This window comes from Eimeria tenella, genomic scaffold, assembly GCF_000499545.2.
Source record: "Eimeria tenella Houghton genomic scaffold, Eth_scaff50, whole genome shotgun sequence".
Lineage (NCBI taxonomy): Eukaryota > Apicomplexa > Conoidasida > Eucoccidiorida > Eimeriidae > Eimeria > Eimeria tenella.
Genome location: NW_013543396.1, coordinates 205,771 through 220,085, shown reverse-complemented (window position 1 = coordinate 220,085; position 14,315 = coordinate 205,771). Strand labels below are relative to the sequence as shown.

Here is a 14,315-nt window from a genome sequence, read left to right as displayed (position 1 = left end):
TACTGTTGCTGCTGCTGCTGCTGCTGCTGCAGCTCATCCGGCCAACGGGCGGACGGCGTTTGGCGACGGGTCTTCTCTTCCAGCTTCTTTTTTTAAAAAAGTGAGGAAACAAACTCTACACTTTCGCTTTATTATATATTTATTTATTTTTTTTTATCTGTTTATTTATTTATGTATTTATTTCTGTTTTCTTCTAACAGCTAATTTCGAGCGGAGCGGAGCCCCCCTGGCACTTCAGTGTAGAGACAGTCCAGCTTGAGGGGCCCCGAAAACCCAGAGGGCCCCTGGGGGCCCCCCAGGGAGGTCCCCAGGGGGGCCCCCAGGGGGGGCCCCAGGGGGGCACCCAGGGGGGCACCCCAGCAGGGGCCCCTCAGGGGGGCCCCCAGGGGGCCCCTCGGGGGGCCCCCCTGGCCCTTAAAAAGGTGTCAGTGGGTGCACTTGACTTTGGGGCCCCCGAGGGTTGTATCTTCTTGCCTCCTTGGGTGATGGAGGCCCTGGGGCTGCAGTGAGTGTTTATTAGAAGTTCAAAATAAATAATTAATTAATTAATTAATTAATTAATTAATTTAATTAGATAATTAATTTTGTTGCTTGAGTTACTGCTTTTATTCGGGTTAACTCGACCAGGCTGCGCTGCTGCAGCAGGCAAACAAACAGCAGCAGCAGCAGCAGCAGCAGCCCCTGCTGCTGACTGGCTGGCAAGCCTGCTGCTGCTGTTGCTGCTGCTCCCGCTCTTGTTTTTGCTGCTTCTGCTGCTGCTCCCCTGCAGCTAGTCCTGTGCCTTCCCGCTTCCACTGCTCTCTCCGTTACTGCTGCCGCTGCTTCTCCCCCCGTTACTGCTGCTGCTGCTCCTTCCGTTACTGTTGCTGCTGCTGCTGCTGCTGCTGCAGGAGCGGCTCTCCAGTGTTTTGCCGCCTCGAGAGTTTGCCAGTTTGCAGCTCTGTGCGTCTGAGGCCAAAAGACAAGACCTTTTTTGCTGCTGCTGAGAAGGCGGGGGGCCTCCAGGTGCGAAGCATTTAGTTTCCTGCAGCTGCTGCTCGGGGCCCCTGCTGCAGCAGCAGGGGGCCCCTACAGCAGCAGCAGGCGGCCCCTGCAGCAGCAGCAGCAGCAGCAGGGGGCCCCCCTTAGAGGCCCAAAGGGCCCCTTCCACAGCCCAGGGGGCCCCTCTAGAGTCCTAGGGGGCCCCTCTCAAGGCACAGAGCAGGGGGCCCCCGGGGGCCCCCAGCTAGGGACTCTGGGGGGCCCCCAGGGGCCCCCTGGGGCCCCTAGGTGGGGCTTATAGTCATTTTTGCTGTTTTGTGATTTATTTGCAACTCTAAATAGCAAATGGGAATTCTTCTGTTGCATTTAATGAAAGTAATAAATCATTTAATGAGAATAATAAGTTTTTTTATTAAATTAATAAATTATTTAGTGAGAATAATAAGTTATTAAATGAAAGTAATAAATTATTTAATGACTATAGTAACTTATTGAATGAAATTAATAAATTATTTGATGATAATGATGAATTATTTACTGATAACAAATTATTTCATGATAATAATGAATTATTTAATGAAAATAATGAGTTAATTAATGAAATTAACAAATTATTTCATGATGATAATAATTTTTTTGATGATGATGAAATATTTAATGAAAATAATAAACTATTTGATGATAATAATCTATTTAATGGTAGGAATAAATTATCTAATGATAATAATGAATTATTTTATGATAATAAATTACTTAATGATAATAATGAATTATTTGATGATAATAAGTTATTTAATGAAATAATAAACTTTAAGTTTTTGTCTTTTGCTGCTTCTGCACAGAGGGCCCTAGAAAAAGAGCTTCGTTTTTTTTCTTCTCTTACTGTGGGGGCCCTCATTCCCTTAAAGCTGGAGGGTTTTGTCTTTTTGTTTTTGGTCGAAGGCCTCTTAGATGGTGAGTCTGCTAGGGTTTAGGGTTTAGGGTTTACGGGCTAGGGTTTAGGGTTTACGGTGACGTGCTAGGGCTTCGGGTTTATGGGCTAGGGTTTAGGGTTTCGGGTTACGGGCTAGGCTTTAAGGTTTATGGGCTAGGGTTTAGGGTGTACGGGCCAGGGTTTGGGGTGTGGGCTTTATGCTTTACGGGCTAGGGTTTAGGGTTTAGGGTCTAAGCGTCACGGGCTAGGGTCTAGGGTTTAGGGTTTAGGGTTTGCAGTCGCTGGTTTAGTGTTTACAGGCTAGGGCGCATGGCCTCGGGGCTATGGGCTAGGGTTTAGGGTTTTTTAGTTGGGGCCTAGGGCTGAGGGTTTAGGGTTTACGGGCTAGAATTTAGGGTTTAGGGGCTAGGGTTTAGGGTTTAGGGGGCTGCAGCAAACGCGGTTGCGCTGCCAGGGTTTGGGGCCTCTTCGTGGCCGGCGGATATGTTTTTTTTTCAATTCTTGCTTTTTCTTTTTGTTTTTAGATGCAAATAAATCCCCTTTATTTGTTTAATTTTCACTCTCTCTCGCTCTAATTATATCTCTTTTTATTTCTTCTTTTTCTTTTATGATTCTGCCTTTTCAGAAAATAATAAAGAAGTGCCAAGGGCCTCCATTCAAGACACAGACGTGGCCCTCCAGCTGCTACCCCTAGAGGGGCCCCCAGAGGGCCCCCCCGGGGGCCTCCCAGGGGGGCCCCCTGGGGGGCCCCCTGGGGGCCCGCAAAAGGGGACCCCTGAGGGGCCCCCAGGGGGGCCCCCAGGGGGACCCCCATAGAGGGCCTTTGAGAGGGCCCCATAGGGGCCCGCCTAAGGGTCTTCATACCAGAAAAGACCTTAGAGTAGACCCCATATGGGCCCCTAGAGGGGACCCCAGAGGGGGAATTAGAGGGCCCCCAAGGGGGCCCCCAGAAGGGTCCGGGGCCCCAAAGGCTTATTAAAAAGGTTCATATCCTAGAAGCCCTTTTGGCTTTCTTGGCAACTCCAAAAGAGTCTTCAGGGCCCCTCATGGGCCCCAAGGCACCACTAGACTCTGGGGGCCCCCATGGGGCCCTAGGGGCCCCTGGGGTGGAACAAAGGGCCTCTTAAAGGGCACCCCGGAAGGGCCTATTAAGGGGGCAGCCCCTTAAAGGGTCTATCTTGGGGGGCTTCCTAAAAGGGGCCCCCTGAGGCTCCTAAAGCCTCCATCTCCTTCTTTTGAGCTGCTGCTGCCATGCCTCTGGGCCCTTTAGCGGCCCTGGGGGGCCCCAGTACCCTGAGAAAGGTCCCTGGGGATTCCTTGTTTGCCGTGGAGCCCTGGGGGCCCCTTGAGTTGCTGGGGGCCCCCAGGATGGCCCTTGGGCCCTTTGCTGGCTTTCTTTTTCCCCAGCTGAGGCGCCTCGTTGACATTTACACTTTTTTGATATTTTTAATTTTAAAAATGAAAGAAGAGGCCCAGAGTAGGGCCCCAAGTGGTGGGGCCCCCCGCCCGCAACACCCGGGTCGGGGGCCCCACATAGGGGCTTAGGGGGCCCCTACCTGGGGGCCCCCTTTTCCTTCCTCTGTGGAATCAAAATCACTTAGACTGTTTTAATTTGTTTTGTAATTAGTTTTGATTTTTTTCTCCTGCGTTTGACGCTGCAGCCAGTGCATTTTTGGCCCGCTGGGGCCCCACAGCAGCAGTGAAGGCAACAGCGGCAACACCAACAGCAGCAGCAACAGCAGCAGCAGCAACAGCACAAGCAGCAGCAGCAGCAGTGCTTCTAAGGTCTTTCTGAAGTAATTTGTTTTAGAAAAGAGGGGGCCCTTTCTCCGTGAGCGCTGGGCCCTGTTGGCACTGTGGGGCCCCCTCTGCAATGGCGCCCAAGGCCCGCAGCCCTGCTGCTGCTGCAGCAGCAGCAGCAGCAGCAACTAGTGAGGCGGCCTTGGAGGTGGTTCCCGCCAAGGCTCAGAAGAAGCAGAAGAAGGCCCCCTCCGCCCAGCAACCAGCTGCTGCAGCAGCAGCAGCAGCAGCAGCTGCTGCTGCTGCTTCCCCGAGCGCTGCTGCGCAGCAGCCGGAGTCGAAGAAGGAAAAGAATAAAAAAGAAAAACAAAAAAACCCAGAGTCGGGGGGCCCCCCAGAAGCGGCAAGCAGTGGGGGCCCCCCTGAGGGCCCCGGGGGAAAGCCCAAGAAGGGGCCCCAGCAGGGGGCCCCTCCCCGGGAGAGTGCTGCAGAAATTGAGGAAAACAATGAAAGTGGCTGAGGGCTGCTGCTGCTGGAGGAGCAGCACGGAAGCCGCATGCATGCAGTTGGCGCTGCGCGTCGACTCAGCTTGCTGCTGCTGCTGCTGCTGCTGCTGCTGGCCTGTGCGTCTGGCGGTTTGCCGCTAGCTGGATGGCAGCAGCAGCTGCTGCTGCTGCTAGTGTCCAGCTGCAGCAAACAGCAGTGAGCTGCAGCAAACTGGGAAGCAGGCCTTAGGGCACAAAGCCCATTCTTTGCAAGACAGTGATCATAGTTTGGTATTTGAGTTGTTCAAATCTTTGTTTAGAATACTTTTTCAAATACTTCTTTTTGAGTTTATTGTAAGTCTTTTTGAGCCTCTTCAACTCGCTGTCCCCCCCAAAAAGCTGAACAAGACTGAAGTAGCTGCTGAGGTGCTGCTGGGGATCTTCGAGGGCGTCTGAGTTGCGGTGTACGTACACCTCAGCGGCTTCCGGGGCTTCCTGCCACTTCTTGTCCACTTCGGGGGCGTTTGAGTTGCGGTGTACGTACACCTGAGCGGCGTCCGGGGCCTCCTGCCACTTCTTTTCCACCTCTTCAGACTTCTCAAAAAAGTCTTTTTGCTGCTTCCAATTCAGCTTAAGTTGAACTCCTAAGGCCCCCCGCAGAACCCCCAGCCAGCCAGCCAGCAGGGCCGCCAGCAGCGCCCCCAGGCGCAGCCCCATGGGCCAAACTGCGCTGCAGCAAAGCAAAAAAATTCAAGTTTTAGAATTTCGGCGAAGACAAAATCCTTGAAGAGGCATTTTCGTGGCGCCGCGGCCGCATCGACGCTGCCGACGCCCCTGCTGCTGCTGCTGCTGCTGCTGCTGCAGGACCTGGCTGGAACTTGGAAAAAAAGTAGTTTTAATAATTATTTTTAAAATTTGTAATCAAGTTTGCAGCAGGATGCGGGTCAAAGCAGAAGGCGGAGGCCACCCGCAGCGGTCTGGGCTGAGGCCGCCGGCCTCAGGATCGCGCGCCCGAACAGCCCCCGACGCTGTCTTCTTCCGAATCGTCTTGAAGTTTCAAATTGCAAAATATACTTCAAATTGCATTAATTGAATGAAGTATAATCCTTCAACTGGCGCCTGCTTATGAGACTGGTTTTATAGGTGTCACACTCCTTGGGCGTTTCTGCGCACAAGAGCTGACGCTGGGCAACTTCAAACACGAAACTGGTCCAAAAGAACCTATTAGGAAAACTCAACCATCCAGAATTAGTGCATACGTTTTTTGCAATATTTGAATAAGTTTTTTAGGGGCAAAAAGTTCCCTTTTAGGGCAATTCTGGGGTTGAAGAGAGCAGAGCAACACAGCGCGTGTGTGCCGGCTTCCTTGGAGTGAGCACTGCGGAAAACCAATTAAAAGGAGGAATATCTTCCAGAATTTGTGAATATTTTTATGCAAATTGATTTTATTATTATAGTTAATAAGAATACATTCACTTTTAATGCATATGCCGTCACCACTGGTACAGTCCACTCCTCTGGCTCTTGTACAGGTCTAGTAATTCCAATTTTTTGTTTTTTCATGTCAGATCACAACAGTTTTTGCTGAAATATATTTTTTTAGGCTTTAATCTGCTCGGATATACACTTTTTTCTCATTTTTGTGACTACATGAGGTCATTTTACGTTAATTTGAGATTTGCAGTTGCCGCAGCCACTTCGAAACTGGCATATCTGAAGTCCTTTATACTACACTCTCAGGCTTGACAAGAATGAAAATTTTAATTTTTAAATTTCGCAGCAAGGTTAACTACGCAGCTAGAGCTCGCAATTCTTGTCTAGTTAAAAAACGGAAAGCAAAAAATATTTCAACAAAATATAATACATTTGAGAAGTTTATCAACTCCCCTATGTGTCAGTTTACATGAATCTGCTGCTTATGAAAAACTAGAATATAATTCGTCAATAAAGTCGTCAGAACTTCCGAACAATCAGAAAACAGAAGTCCTGCATAGCACAGCTTTGCTTCAGCGGTGATCCTGCACGCCTTATTTGAAGAAGTCTAGCGAATTAATTGCAATTTGGAGAAAATCCAGTTTCATATTTCTCATTTTTTCAGTCTAAAAATTATTAAAAAGTGCTGTTGAGGCCACCAGAGGGGCAATTTAAGTTGGCCTTCAGTTGCAGCCAAAGCCACAGGCTTTAGCTTTTAAAATCCTCTTCAGCTCTCAAAGCTAATAGTGAGAATTTCATCAAATTGCAAAAACAAAATCAAAAGTTGCAAGTTCAACTGCCACGAGCTGGACAACGACTGATCCATTTACAAACGTGCTTTCTTTTCCTCCAAAAGAGATTCTTTGGACGAAAAGAAAGCATGTTTGTTTTGCAATAATAAGGGAAATAGTTCTTTTGTTTGAATTCATCAAAGAACCAAACATTCAGCTTTTTCCCACTGAGATAGATCTTCCAAGCTCCTGCAAAGAGTTAGTAAAGTACATTAAACTTCCTACTAAGCTGAATCTAAAAGGGTATTTATTTCTTCAGGAAGTGGAAGAAAACCACTAAAAAGCTACACGAGTTGCAAACATTTTGAAAATTGAAGGACTATAAAGCAACAAACAGGAAAAATAATGGTATCCAGACAGCAAATCCTGTAGAAGACGCTTTCACTATTTCATTTTATGTTTTAACGTACCTTTGAGCCCTGTTTTGAGGCATTTTAAATGAACTTTTTTGGAATTGACTTTGTGGCATCCTGCTGAGTGTCAGTGTTTCGTTTTACCTCTTTGATTTACTGTATCCCAACTCCTTCGCCAGGTTATTCCTGACGCAAGCCCTCATTGTGACAAAAAGAAATCAAAGAAAGCATCACTGTCGTCTTTTCTTGAAATAAAAAGCAGGGAGCATTTGAAGTTGTTCTTTAGCTTTTCCCTCTTGCAGCTTTAAGAAATTCATTCTATCTTGGTCCAGATTAGGCTCCTTTATATTATAATTTCGTGTCTCTTTTAAGTTCTCTATAATAGGAAGCCCGAACTGGCAAGTACGGCAAACCAAGGAACCGGTCAAGTTGCATGCGACTCTGCCGATGCAGCCAGTGAAGGAAAAGGAACTGTTGAATTCGTCTTAACCATTCTCAAGAGTTTCCGGTTTGTGTTTTCTGAAGCAAATGTGGCTTTTCAGTTCAAAATTGCAGCAAACGGAAACGTAGGAAGGCTTGATGCCATCTGTTTTACTGTACGCTCTCGGATGCCTCTGCACTGATCTAGATTTGACACCAACTTGTTGTTGTTGTTTCTTCGTTAGCTCACAAGGTTCGGAGCAGGAATACTGAGGGAAAGTTTCTTTTCAGGCTTCTGTGACCTAGGGTCTTGGGATCTCGACTCAAGTCCTGCTTGCAATGGGTTCAGGTTCAGTCACCTTGACAAAAATACCGGCTGTTACACAGGGCACGCAGTGAACATGAGGTCACACGAGCATTAATTGATCATGTAATTGAAAAAAGTAAAAAATTGGGAGCAAAAAAATTAAAAATTGGCGACGCCGACAGCTGATTTCCCAGTTTTGCACTGTGCTTAAAAGAAAGCCAAAACGCCTTTTGCGCCCGTCAGCAAACATTTCCAGTGAGACACTGAATGTTCTTGTAACAAAAACAAAAAAGAAAAGACCCATTAGTATGGCTGTAGCTGGATTCGGCGATAAATTTAAGATTCCAAGGACTCGCTAGATTGAAATGTTTTGCCTGAAGACAGCACCGGAGGCTCCTGCCTTCGCAGTGCACAAGACGCCTTGAGCTGGTCCAGAAAATTAAAGAGAGAAGTAAAGAAGGAATCCAGAGAATTTAAGATAATTAAAGAGAAAAGTAAAGAAGGCACATTTTGGTGAGGCAGCCATGAAGCGAGAATGTGTTTATGAACTTCCTGTTTTCTCGTTCGCCCTTTTAAGGGCAATGTTCATGGCATGGTACTTCAGCAACAAGAATTCGTCCGTCGTGTGATTCTTCTTATATTCTTTCTTCAACTTCTTGTAAACTTCCTTCAGTTTTTTTAGTTTGGCAGACTGAAGAAAGCTGAGGTTCTCGTCAGCGCCGCTCTCTATGTCATAATCCGTTGGTTCTGCAGTTTCCAATGGGCTTTCTCCCTGAAGAGGCATCTCCAGCTTATGTAAGACAATAGAAACCGCCATGCATGTGTCCAAGGATGGCACAATTATTATGAGAGCTGTGGCTATGATCCACAGCATACGGCTCACAGGGTTTCTCACGGCCAGGCCGATACGATGCCTGGGACGAATCATTTTGAGATCTAGAGGCTGACTCTGGTGCAGAAAGTCAATGATTTTCTAATAAAGCGTAGGTTACACGTTTAATTCATTGTATGAATTGGAATAGTTGCTGCTGAGGCAGCCTGGTCACAGTGAAACAGCTTGACCGCAGAGGCTGGCTGGCTCCGCGCCACCCGCCTGCTCTAGCTGGTCTTCAGATAAACAGTAATAGTGTCTCAGCTACACAAAACAGTGATTCATGGTTAAATTTGTGTTTTTCTCATATTATTAAATTATTTGCATGGGTGTGTCTGATTAGATCGCACTTAAAGTAGAATTTCACGTCGGATCTCGCTGCCTTTGGCTACCGTCTGGCTCACTGGAGGCCACTGCTTGCAAACAGTAGCGAAACACCACTGACTTTAGAGAAGCAAAGCCCCTGTCATACGTCATTAACAAGCTTTAAAAAAATTGTTGAAGCTTAATTTCAACAAGTTCTCTCCCTATTTTATTCCTCTTTGCCCTCCCTTCATGCTGTTGCTTGGGGAGCTTCTTGCGACGGCTGTCGATTCATGCGTGTGTGAGGTGAGTTCTTCATTGGAAACTTATAAAATAACTGAAATAAGAAGTGCATGTATGATGTGGATGAGCGTCAAGCATATCTTGTAGCTTTTGACTGTTTAAGAAGCCTCCGCTGCTGGTTGGTGCCTGTGGTGCCCTAGTGAGAGCCGACAGCTTAAAGAACCCTCAAGGGCTCTCGGCCCTGAAACTCTCGGAAGGTTCAGAAGTAGTATATTTAAAATAAAAAACGTAAACAGATATATCGTACCCTTCAATGTACTAACTTATGGATCTATCCTCTCTACAACTATCTGCACATGAGTGGCCACCAAGAAAATTTGTTAGATTCTGTTTTTCCGCCGGCGTGCGAAGCATTCTATGACGAAATATTTGTGCATATATGATAACAAGTACAATAACAGTCAAAACAATCAATTTGTTCTGCTCTTTTTCCTAGAGCGGGCATGACAGGAATTTGGTTGACTTCGGTGAATGAAGGCAGCGAACACCAGACTTCTACTAACCCTTTCCACTAGCCCTTGAACAAAATAGCATTTCTACTAGGTATTCAGAGCTAAAGCCCTAGAAACTAGAAGTTTTGAGTTGGAAGGGTCTGAAAACTCATTCGTTGACCCCAAAGTAAGCGTTGATCCGTGTTAATTTCCATGCTTTGGCCAAGTGAATATACTCCATTCTACTCCTCTTCCTCTTCCTGAGCTGGCTCTGGCTCTGCTTCACCCCCCCCCATTAGTTCCTCCTCTTCTCCTCCTTCTGCGGCTTTGCCACCACCGCGACCGGATAAAAATTCCATTACCCTTTTGATTAAGGGGATCAAAAGAGCAATAACACCCGCAATTATAAGGCCTGCGACTAGACCCCCAGGGACCATAGTACCCAACATAGATATGCCGATGAAGAGAAACGCTCCCCCAGCTAGCAGCAACTTTCCTGTTGTGCCAATGCCCTGCGCTTCTTCAACGGACTGCAGATACGAGGCACTTATTAGCTTGCAGAGCCTACCGCAAGCAGCCGCTGCTGATATTTTCTTGAAACTTTTCTCGGGGTAGAGTTTTGAAGATGACAGAAGGAATGATTGGGCTCCTGCTTCCTTTCGGTCGGATTTACGTATGTTTTTCAGTCTGTCTTTAATGGAAACCTTTGGCTTTTGTTTTGCTCTCTCTCTCATTAGTCTACTCCTCAGCACACGTTGCACAATGGCAGCCTGCAGCTCGGCGAGGCCATTTTTCGCAGTCATGAGGTAAACTGAGGCAGCTCGTGAAGCACCCATCAGGTAGGCGATAGCAGCAATTGTGGCTTTGCTGCTTGCTTGAGCACTTGGTTGTGCTGTTGCTGCTACGATTTTTGACGCCTTGCTTGCACTGGAGGCGGATTCTGTCTTGCTCTTCTTGCTGCCTCTGAACGAATCCACAAAGCGCAAGACGCCGCTCACGATCGAAGCCATGAGCACTCGGGCCATACGCGACTTGGCAATTACGTCCATTAATTTCGATCCCACGGACGCGGCCACTGTATTTGCTGAACAAAGAAAGGACAAAAGAAACAGGAAGGAAGGGGTGATGTACGAGATACACGAAAACAAGGGGGAGGAAGGAGCTTCACACCTTCTCTTTACGTCTGTTTCATATGGATGGTTTGGGGCTTATACGGAGCTAAAAGCCCTCTAGTTTCTTAATATGCAAAGAAAAAAAGCGAAGATGGAAATTAGAAAGCCTCACCGTAGGTTACATCTGCCTCCAAATCTTCTTCGATTTCCTCTGTGAGTTGCTTTGCACCGCTGAGGTTCGAAATATTTGATTCCTCTTTTTTGAGTGCGAAAGCCGGTATAGTAGCTTTAGGAACATTAATGTCATTTAATGGCTGCAGTTGAGCTTTTAAATGTGAGTCTAAAGCGACAAAGTGGGACAGAACTTGACAGTTGAATTCCTCCTGCTTTGCTGCGCAGTCTCGGATGTGCAGACTCTCAGCAAATGCACTTAGCAGCGCTTTCCGTCTCGTATCCGAAGCAGCGGCTCTTTCCCTTCTACCCTTGATGGTGAGTACTATCTTCTTCTTCGAGCAGCTCTTGAAAGAGAGAAAAAGTAGAACTAAACGGACCAGCAACGTGTCCACGTGTGGCTTGCTGCCAAGCAGGTGAGCCACCAGCTGCCACGCTCTCTAGGATGCAGCAAAACAAAATGCAAAGCACAGGCAGAAACACATGAAACTAGCAGCTATAGGAGTTCAGTAGCGCTCTCCCTTTTTCTGGTTCATATGCCTCCGTTGTTTCTTGTATTTTCTGTGCCTCTCCTCACCCAAAAATACAAATCTTTGTCCCTTTGCTTCTTGCTTTTTTTCGCCGCTTTTTCGCTTAACCGCGTGCTTTCTCGTTTGACCCTCTCGTGGAGAGTCCAACGTGTTGGGGAGTCAGCGGAATAGAGACCCTCAAGCTTCGTGATTTGTTCCCAGCGGCTTGACTCAGAGAATTCCTCAGGAGAAAAAGAAGGAATACTGACGTCCTTCAAGTGGTACTCAGAAGGGCCTAGGGAACAGAACACGAGGCAAAAATGACACAAAGAATGTGGGAAGGCTTTCAGGGACAAAGTGCTCAGCCGAACCAAAGCGCTGAGTTTTCCAATTACCTGTTCTCTCAGTGAGAAGGGGATGAACAATGGGTAAGCGGAGGTTTTGAAGGAGGCAGTCTGGACGGACACAAGAACCACGCTAGATTTCGAACACCCCAGTTCCCTCCTGTTCTTGCATTAGACAGAACAGCTGTAGTTTCACAGTGTTGTCACCAGTACATTCATCTATTTCTTTCCACCTCCTTCTGCAGCGTCAAAGAGGCAGCTCCGTAAAAGGAATGCAGCTTTAATTTGCACTTTTAGAAAATACACGCTATGCTCATGCTTACCGCCTTTTACGGGTGCGCTGCATTTTTCTGCTGCAGCCCTCAGTATAAAAATGGCTTCGTCGACGTATTTGTTGCATATTTCTCTTATATGCTCTTCCTTAAACTTTGCGCAAAATTTAGAGCCTTTTTTCCTTGCCTCATCTTCAGTATGTGCTACCACGCAAACCAGAGTACCTGAGGAACAAGTCAAATGGCAAATTAAAAACTGAGGAGAAGAGGGAACAACGTAATGGAGCTGAGGATCTTTTGAAATCGTTGAAGTCATTATTTACACCCTCACATGGAAACTGCACAGGAAGTCCAGCCTTACGAAAACCTAATCGTACTGTACACTTGCTCATGTAAATGTGCAAATAAAGCCCCTAGCATTCCCACTCAACAGCGCTTCGCTACAAATATTGTGTACTTTTAAGCACTGCGTCTCTTCTCTAAATCTGCAAACAACAAAAATATGTTGTTGCTTCTCGGTCTTACTGGAGCCCTCTGGTGATGCTACGTAGGCATCAATGGCACCGTCTACTTGTGCCTTCTGCAGCAGAGATTCTTTGCTGAAAAACTTTTTGATTTTGGAGAATATATCTTTTAAACGTCCAGCCTGAGTCAAACAGCCACAACCGCAAACAGGACCACAATTTTTTTGCCTCTTCTCACAAAACGGCCGCAGAAAAAAATAGAAAATGATCCCCGAAACTGTTAGGGTTGGGTCTTCAAGAATAACATGTGAGGAAGTGTTGTAATCTGAAGACGTACAATTCCCTTTGAAAGGCTTCTGTGAGCTCTCCTCCTCGAGGAACTTAAATCAGGAAGAGCAACCTTAGCATCATTCAGCAGAAGGTGCGGTGCCAATTCAGGTGCAGAGAAGCGATGAGATAAGGGGTTGAGGCTTTGAGTTCGGCCTAAATGGTAGTCTTGCGGAGAATTTAGCGAGGCTGAAGAGCAACAACAAAGAAAATATGCAGCTACGGGCTTTGATGAAACGTGCGAGCTCCCCAAAACTGTTAGGGTTGGGTCTTCAAGAATAACATGTGAGAAAGTGTTGTAATCTATCCTTAGACCGACTGTCAGGTGCGTTGAACGGGATAACCACGTGCAAGCACCAGGCCAAATGACTAATTTTCAACATTTATGTCTTCGTTTAACCTCTCCCGAGTAGATTCACCGGCTATGTTTGGCCATTATCAACCTTTTCTGTTGCGTCCTGTAGCTGCATTGCGAGCAACCGGAGATGGAAGGTGATTACAACAGCTTACTTGTCGCTAGACTTCCTTCTTCGCTCGCCCACGTCGATTGCCAAACTGAGGCAATTAAAAGGGCTGCCACCTGAATCATCATTTTTGAGATCCCGAACCAACAGCTGCTGTGCGAGTCAAAACTGCAGCTTCGAAGAAGATATTTAAAATAAAATATATATTTTCAGGCTCTGTAGAGCCTTAAATAGTTTTTTGAATTGCTCAAATTCACAGATAACCCGAAAATTTCTCTGTTTTCAAGTCAGCGAGCCACTCTCGCACGAGGCCTCAGATGGGAGAGAGGCAGTATCGCCGACACAGGACAAAAAATGGGCTTTCGAAACAAATATGCATTGTTTACAGGACTTTTAATGTTTGAATCATCGTAATTATGTTTTAATTTTTGTTTTTGTGATGAGTTACGTCTGTTGTGCATGCACAACAGACGTAACCTATCTCGCTCGAACTGAGCGTACAGGTGACCGCAAGACCTTTTCAAGATCTGAGGAACAATCAGGGGGGCAACCTCCCCGAAAAGCCCAGGCTTGAGGCAAAATTGCATTTTGTTCTATTATAAATTTATATTTCACGATCGAATCGTGCATTGTTCTGGCTTTTTTACTATCTCTGGTCTTCTAGGGCCCTGGGCGCTCTCCACCAGTGCTCACTGTCGGCATATGTCAACCTCAAGCGTTTAAGCGACTACAACTGGTCCCAACCATGCTGTCTTCCCTGCCCCAACAATTTCGTGTGTTTGTAACGATTATCCGGGGAAGATTACATCATATTAAAAACAGTACTCGCTACACACTATGACGAGCCAAAAGTATGGGGAACTAGAAGTCGGAGGCGGGTCCGGAAAGTCGAACCAAGACAGGATCAAGTGAAAAACGCAGATAAAACTGAATGGAGAAAGGGGGACGAAAACGAGTCTCTCTTGCGACTTTTCCGTCTAGAGCGATTGGCGCTTAGTGCGCAACCTATCTTTATTCTAAATTCCTTTCGGAGAGGGTCCAGCATAAGCGCTGCTTTCTTCTTAATCAAAAGGTGACAAGGCAAGCTTGAACAGACGCGCCTTGCCTGGAACTTAATAATAGGGGCAAATATGCAGGATCTATGCAAAGCCGAACGCCCTATTTGAACCGTCGATTTTCACATTAAAGCGGTATCATTGAGACAACCACTTGCGTCAAGAGACACAGCTAGCCAGTGCACACCCAGCGTGCTGCATCTGC

The 14,315-nt window shown here is 46.7% G+C and overlaps 4 protein-coding genes across 4 annotated transcripts; 1 reads left to right on the top strand and 3 right to left on the bottom strand.

Annotated features, from left to right (window-relative positions):
- Positions 1 to 3,788: 3,788 nt before the first annotated feature.
- ETH_00004250 (uncharacterized protein) lies at positions 3,789 to 4,175 on the top strand (the record flags this gene model as incomplete). Its single annotated transcript, XM_013377428.1, has 1 exon — positions 3,789 to 4,175. One exon carries the CDS (start codon positions 3,789 to 3,791, stop codon positions 4,173 to 4,175), a length of 387 nt encoding a protein of 128 aa, XP_013232882.1.
- Positions 4,176 to 4,386: 211 nt separating this feature from the next.
- Positions 4,387 to 4,857, bottom strand: ETH_00004245 (uncharacterized protein; the record flags this gene model as incomplete). Its single annotated transcript, XM_013377427.1, has 1 exon — positions 4,387 to 4,857. One exon carries the CDS (start codon positions 4,855 to 4,857, stop codon positions 4,387 to 4,389), a length of 471 nt encoding a protein of 156 aa, XP_013232881.1.
- A 3,168-nt stretch (positions 4,858 to 8,025) lies between these two features.
- On the bottom strand, positions 8,026 to 8,412 carry ETH_00004240 (uncharacterized protein; the record flags this gene model as incomplete). Its single annotated transcript, XM_013377426.1, has 1 exon — positions 8,026 to 8,412. One exon carries the CDS (start codon positions 8,410 to 8,412, stop codon positions 8,026 to 8,028), a length of 387 nt encoding a protein of 128 aa, XP_013232880.1.
- A 1,222-nt stretch (positions 8,413 to 9,634) lies between these two features.
- Positions 9,635 to 13,183, bottom strand: ETH_00004235 (uncharacterized protein; the record flags this gene model as incomplete). The annotated part of the gene is made up of 8 exons (XM_013377425.1): positions 9,635 to 10,476; positions 10,677 to 11,115; positions 11,253 to 11,479; positions 11,580 to 11,639; positions 11,852 to 12,025; positions 12,326 to 12,446; positions 12,602 to 12,780; positions 13,102 to 13,183. The coding sequence occupies 8 exons, from the start codon at positions 13,181 to 13,183 to the stop codon at positions 9,635 to 9,637; spliced, it is 2,124 nt and encodes a 707-aa protein (XP_013232879.1).
- Between the last annotated feature and the right edge of the window lie 1,132 nt (positions 13,184 to 14,315).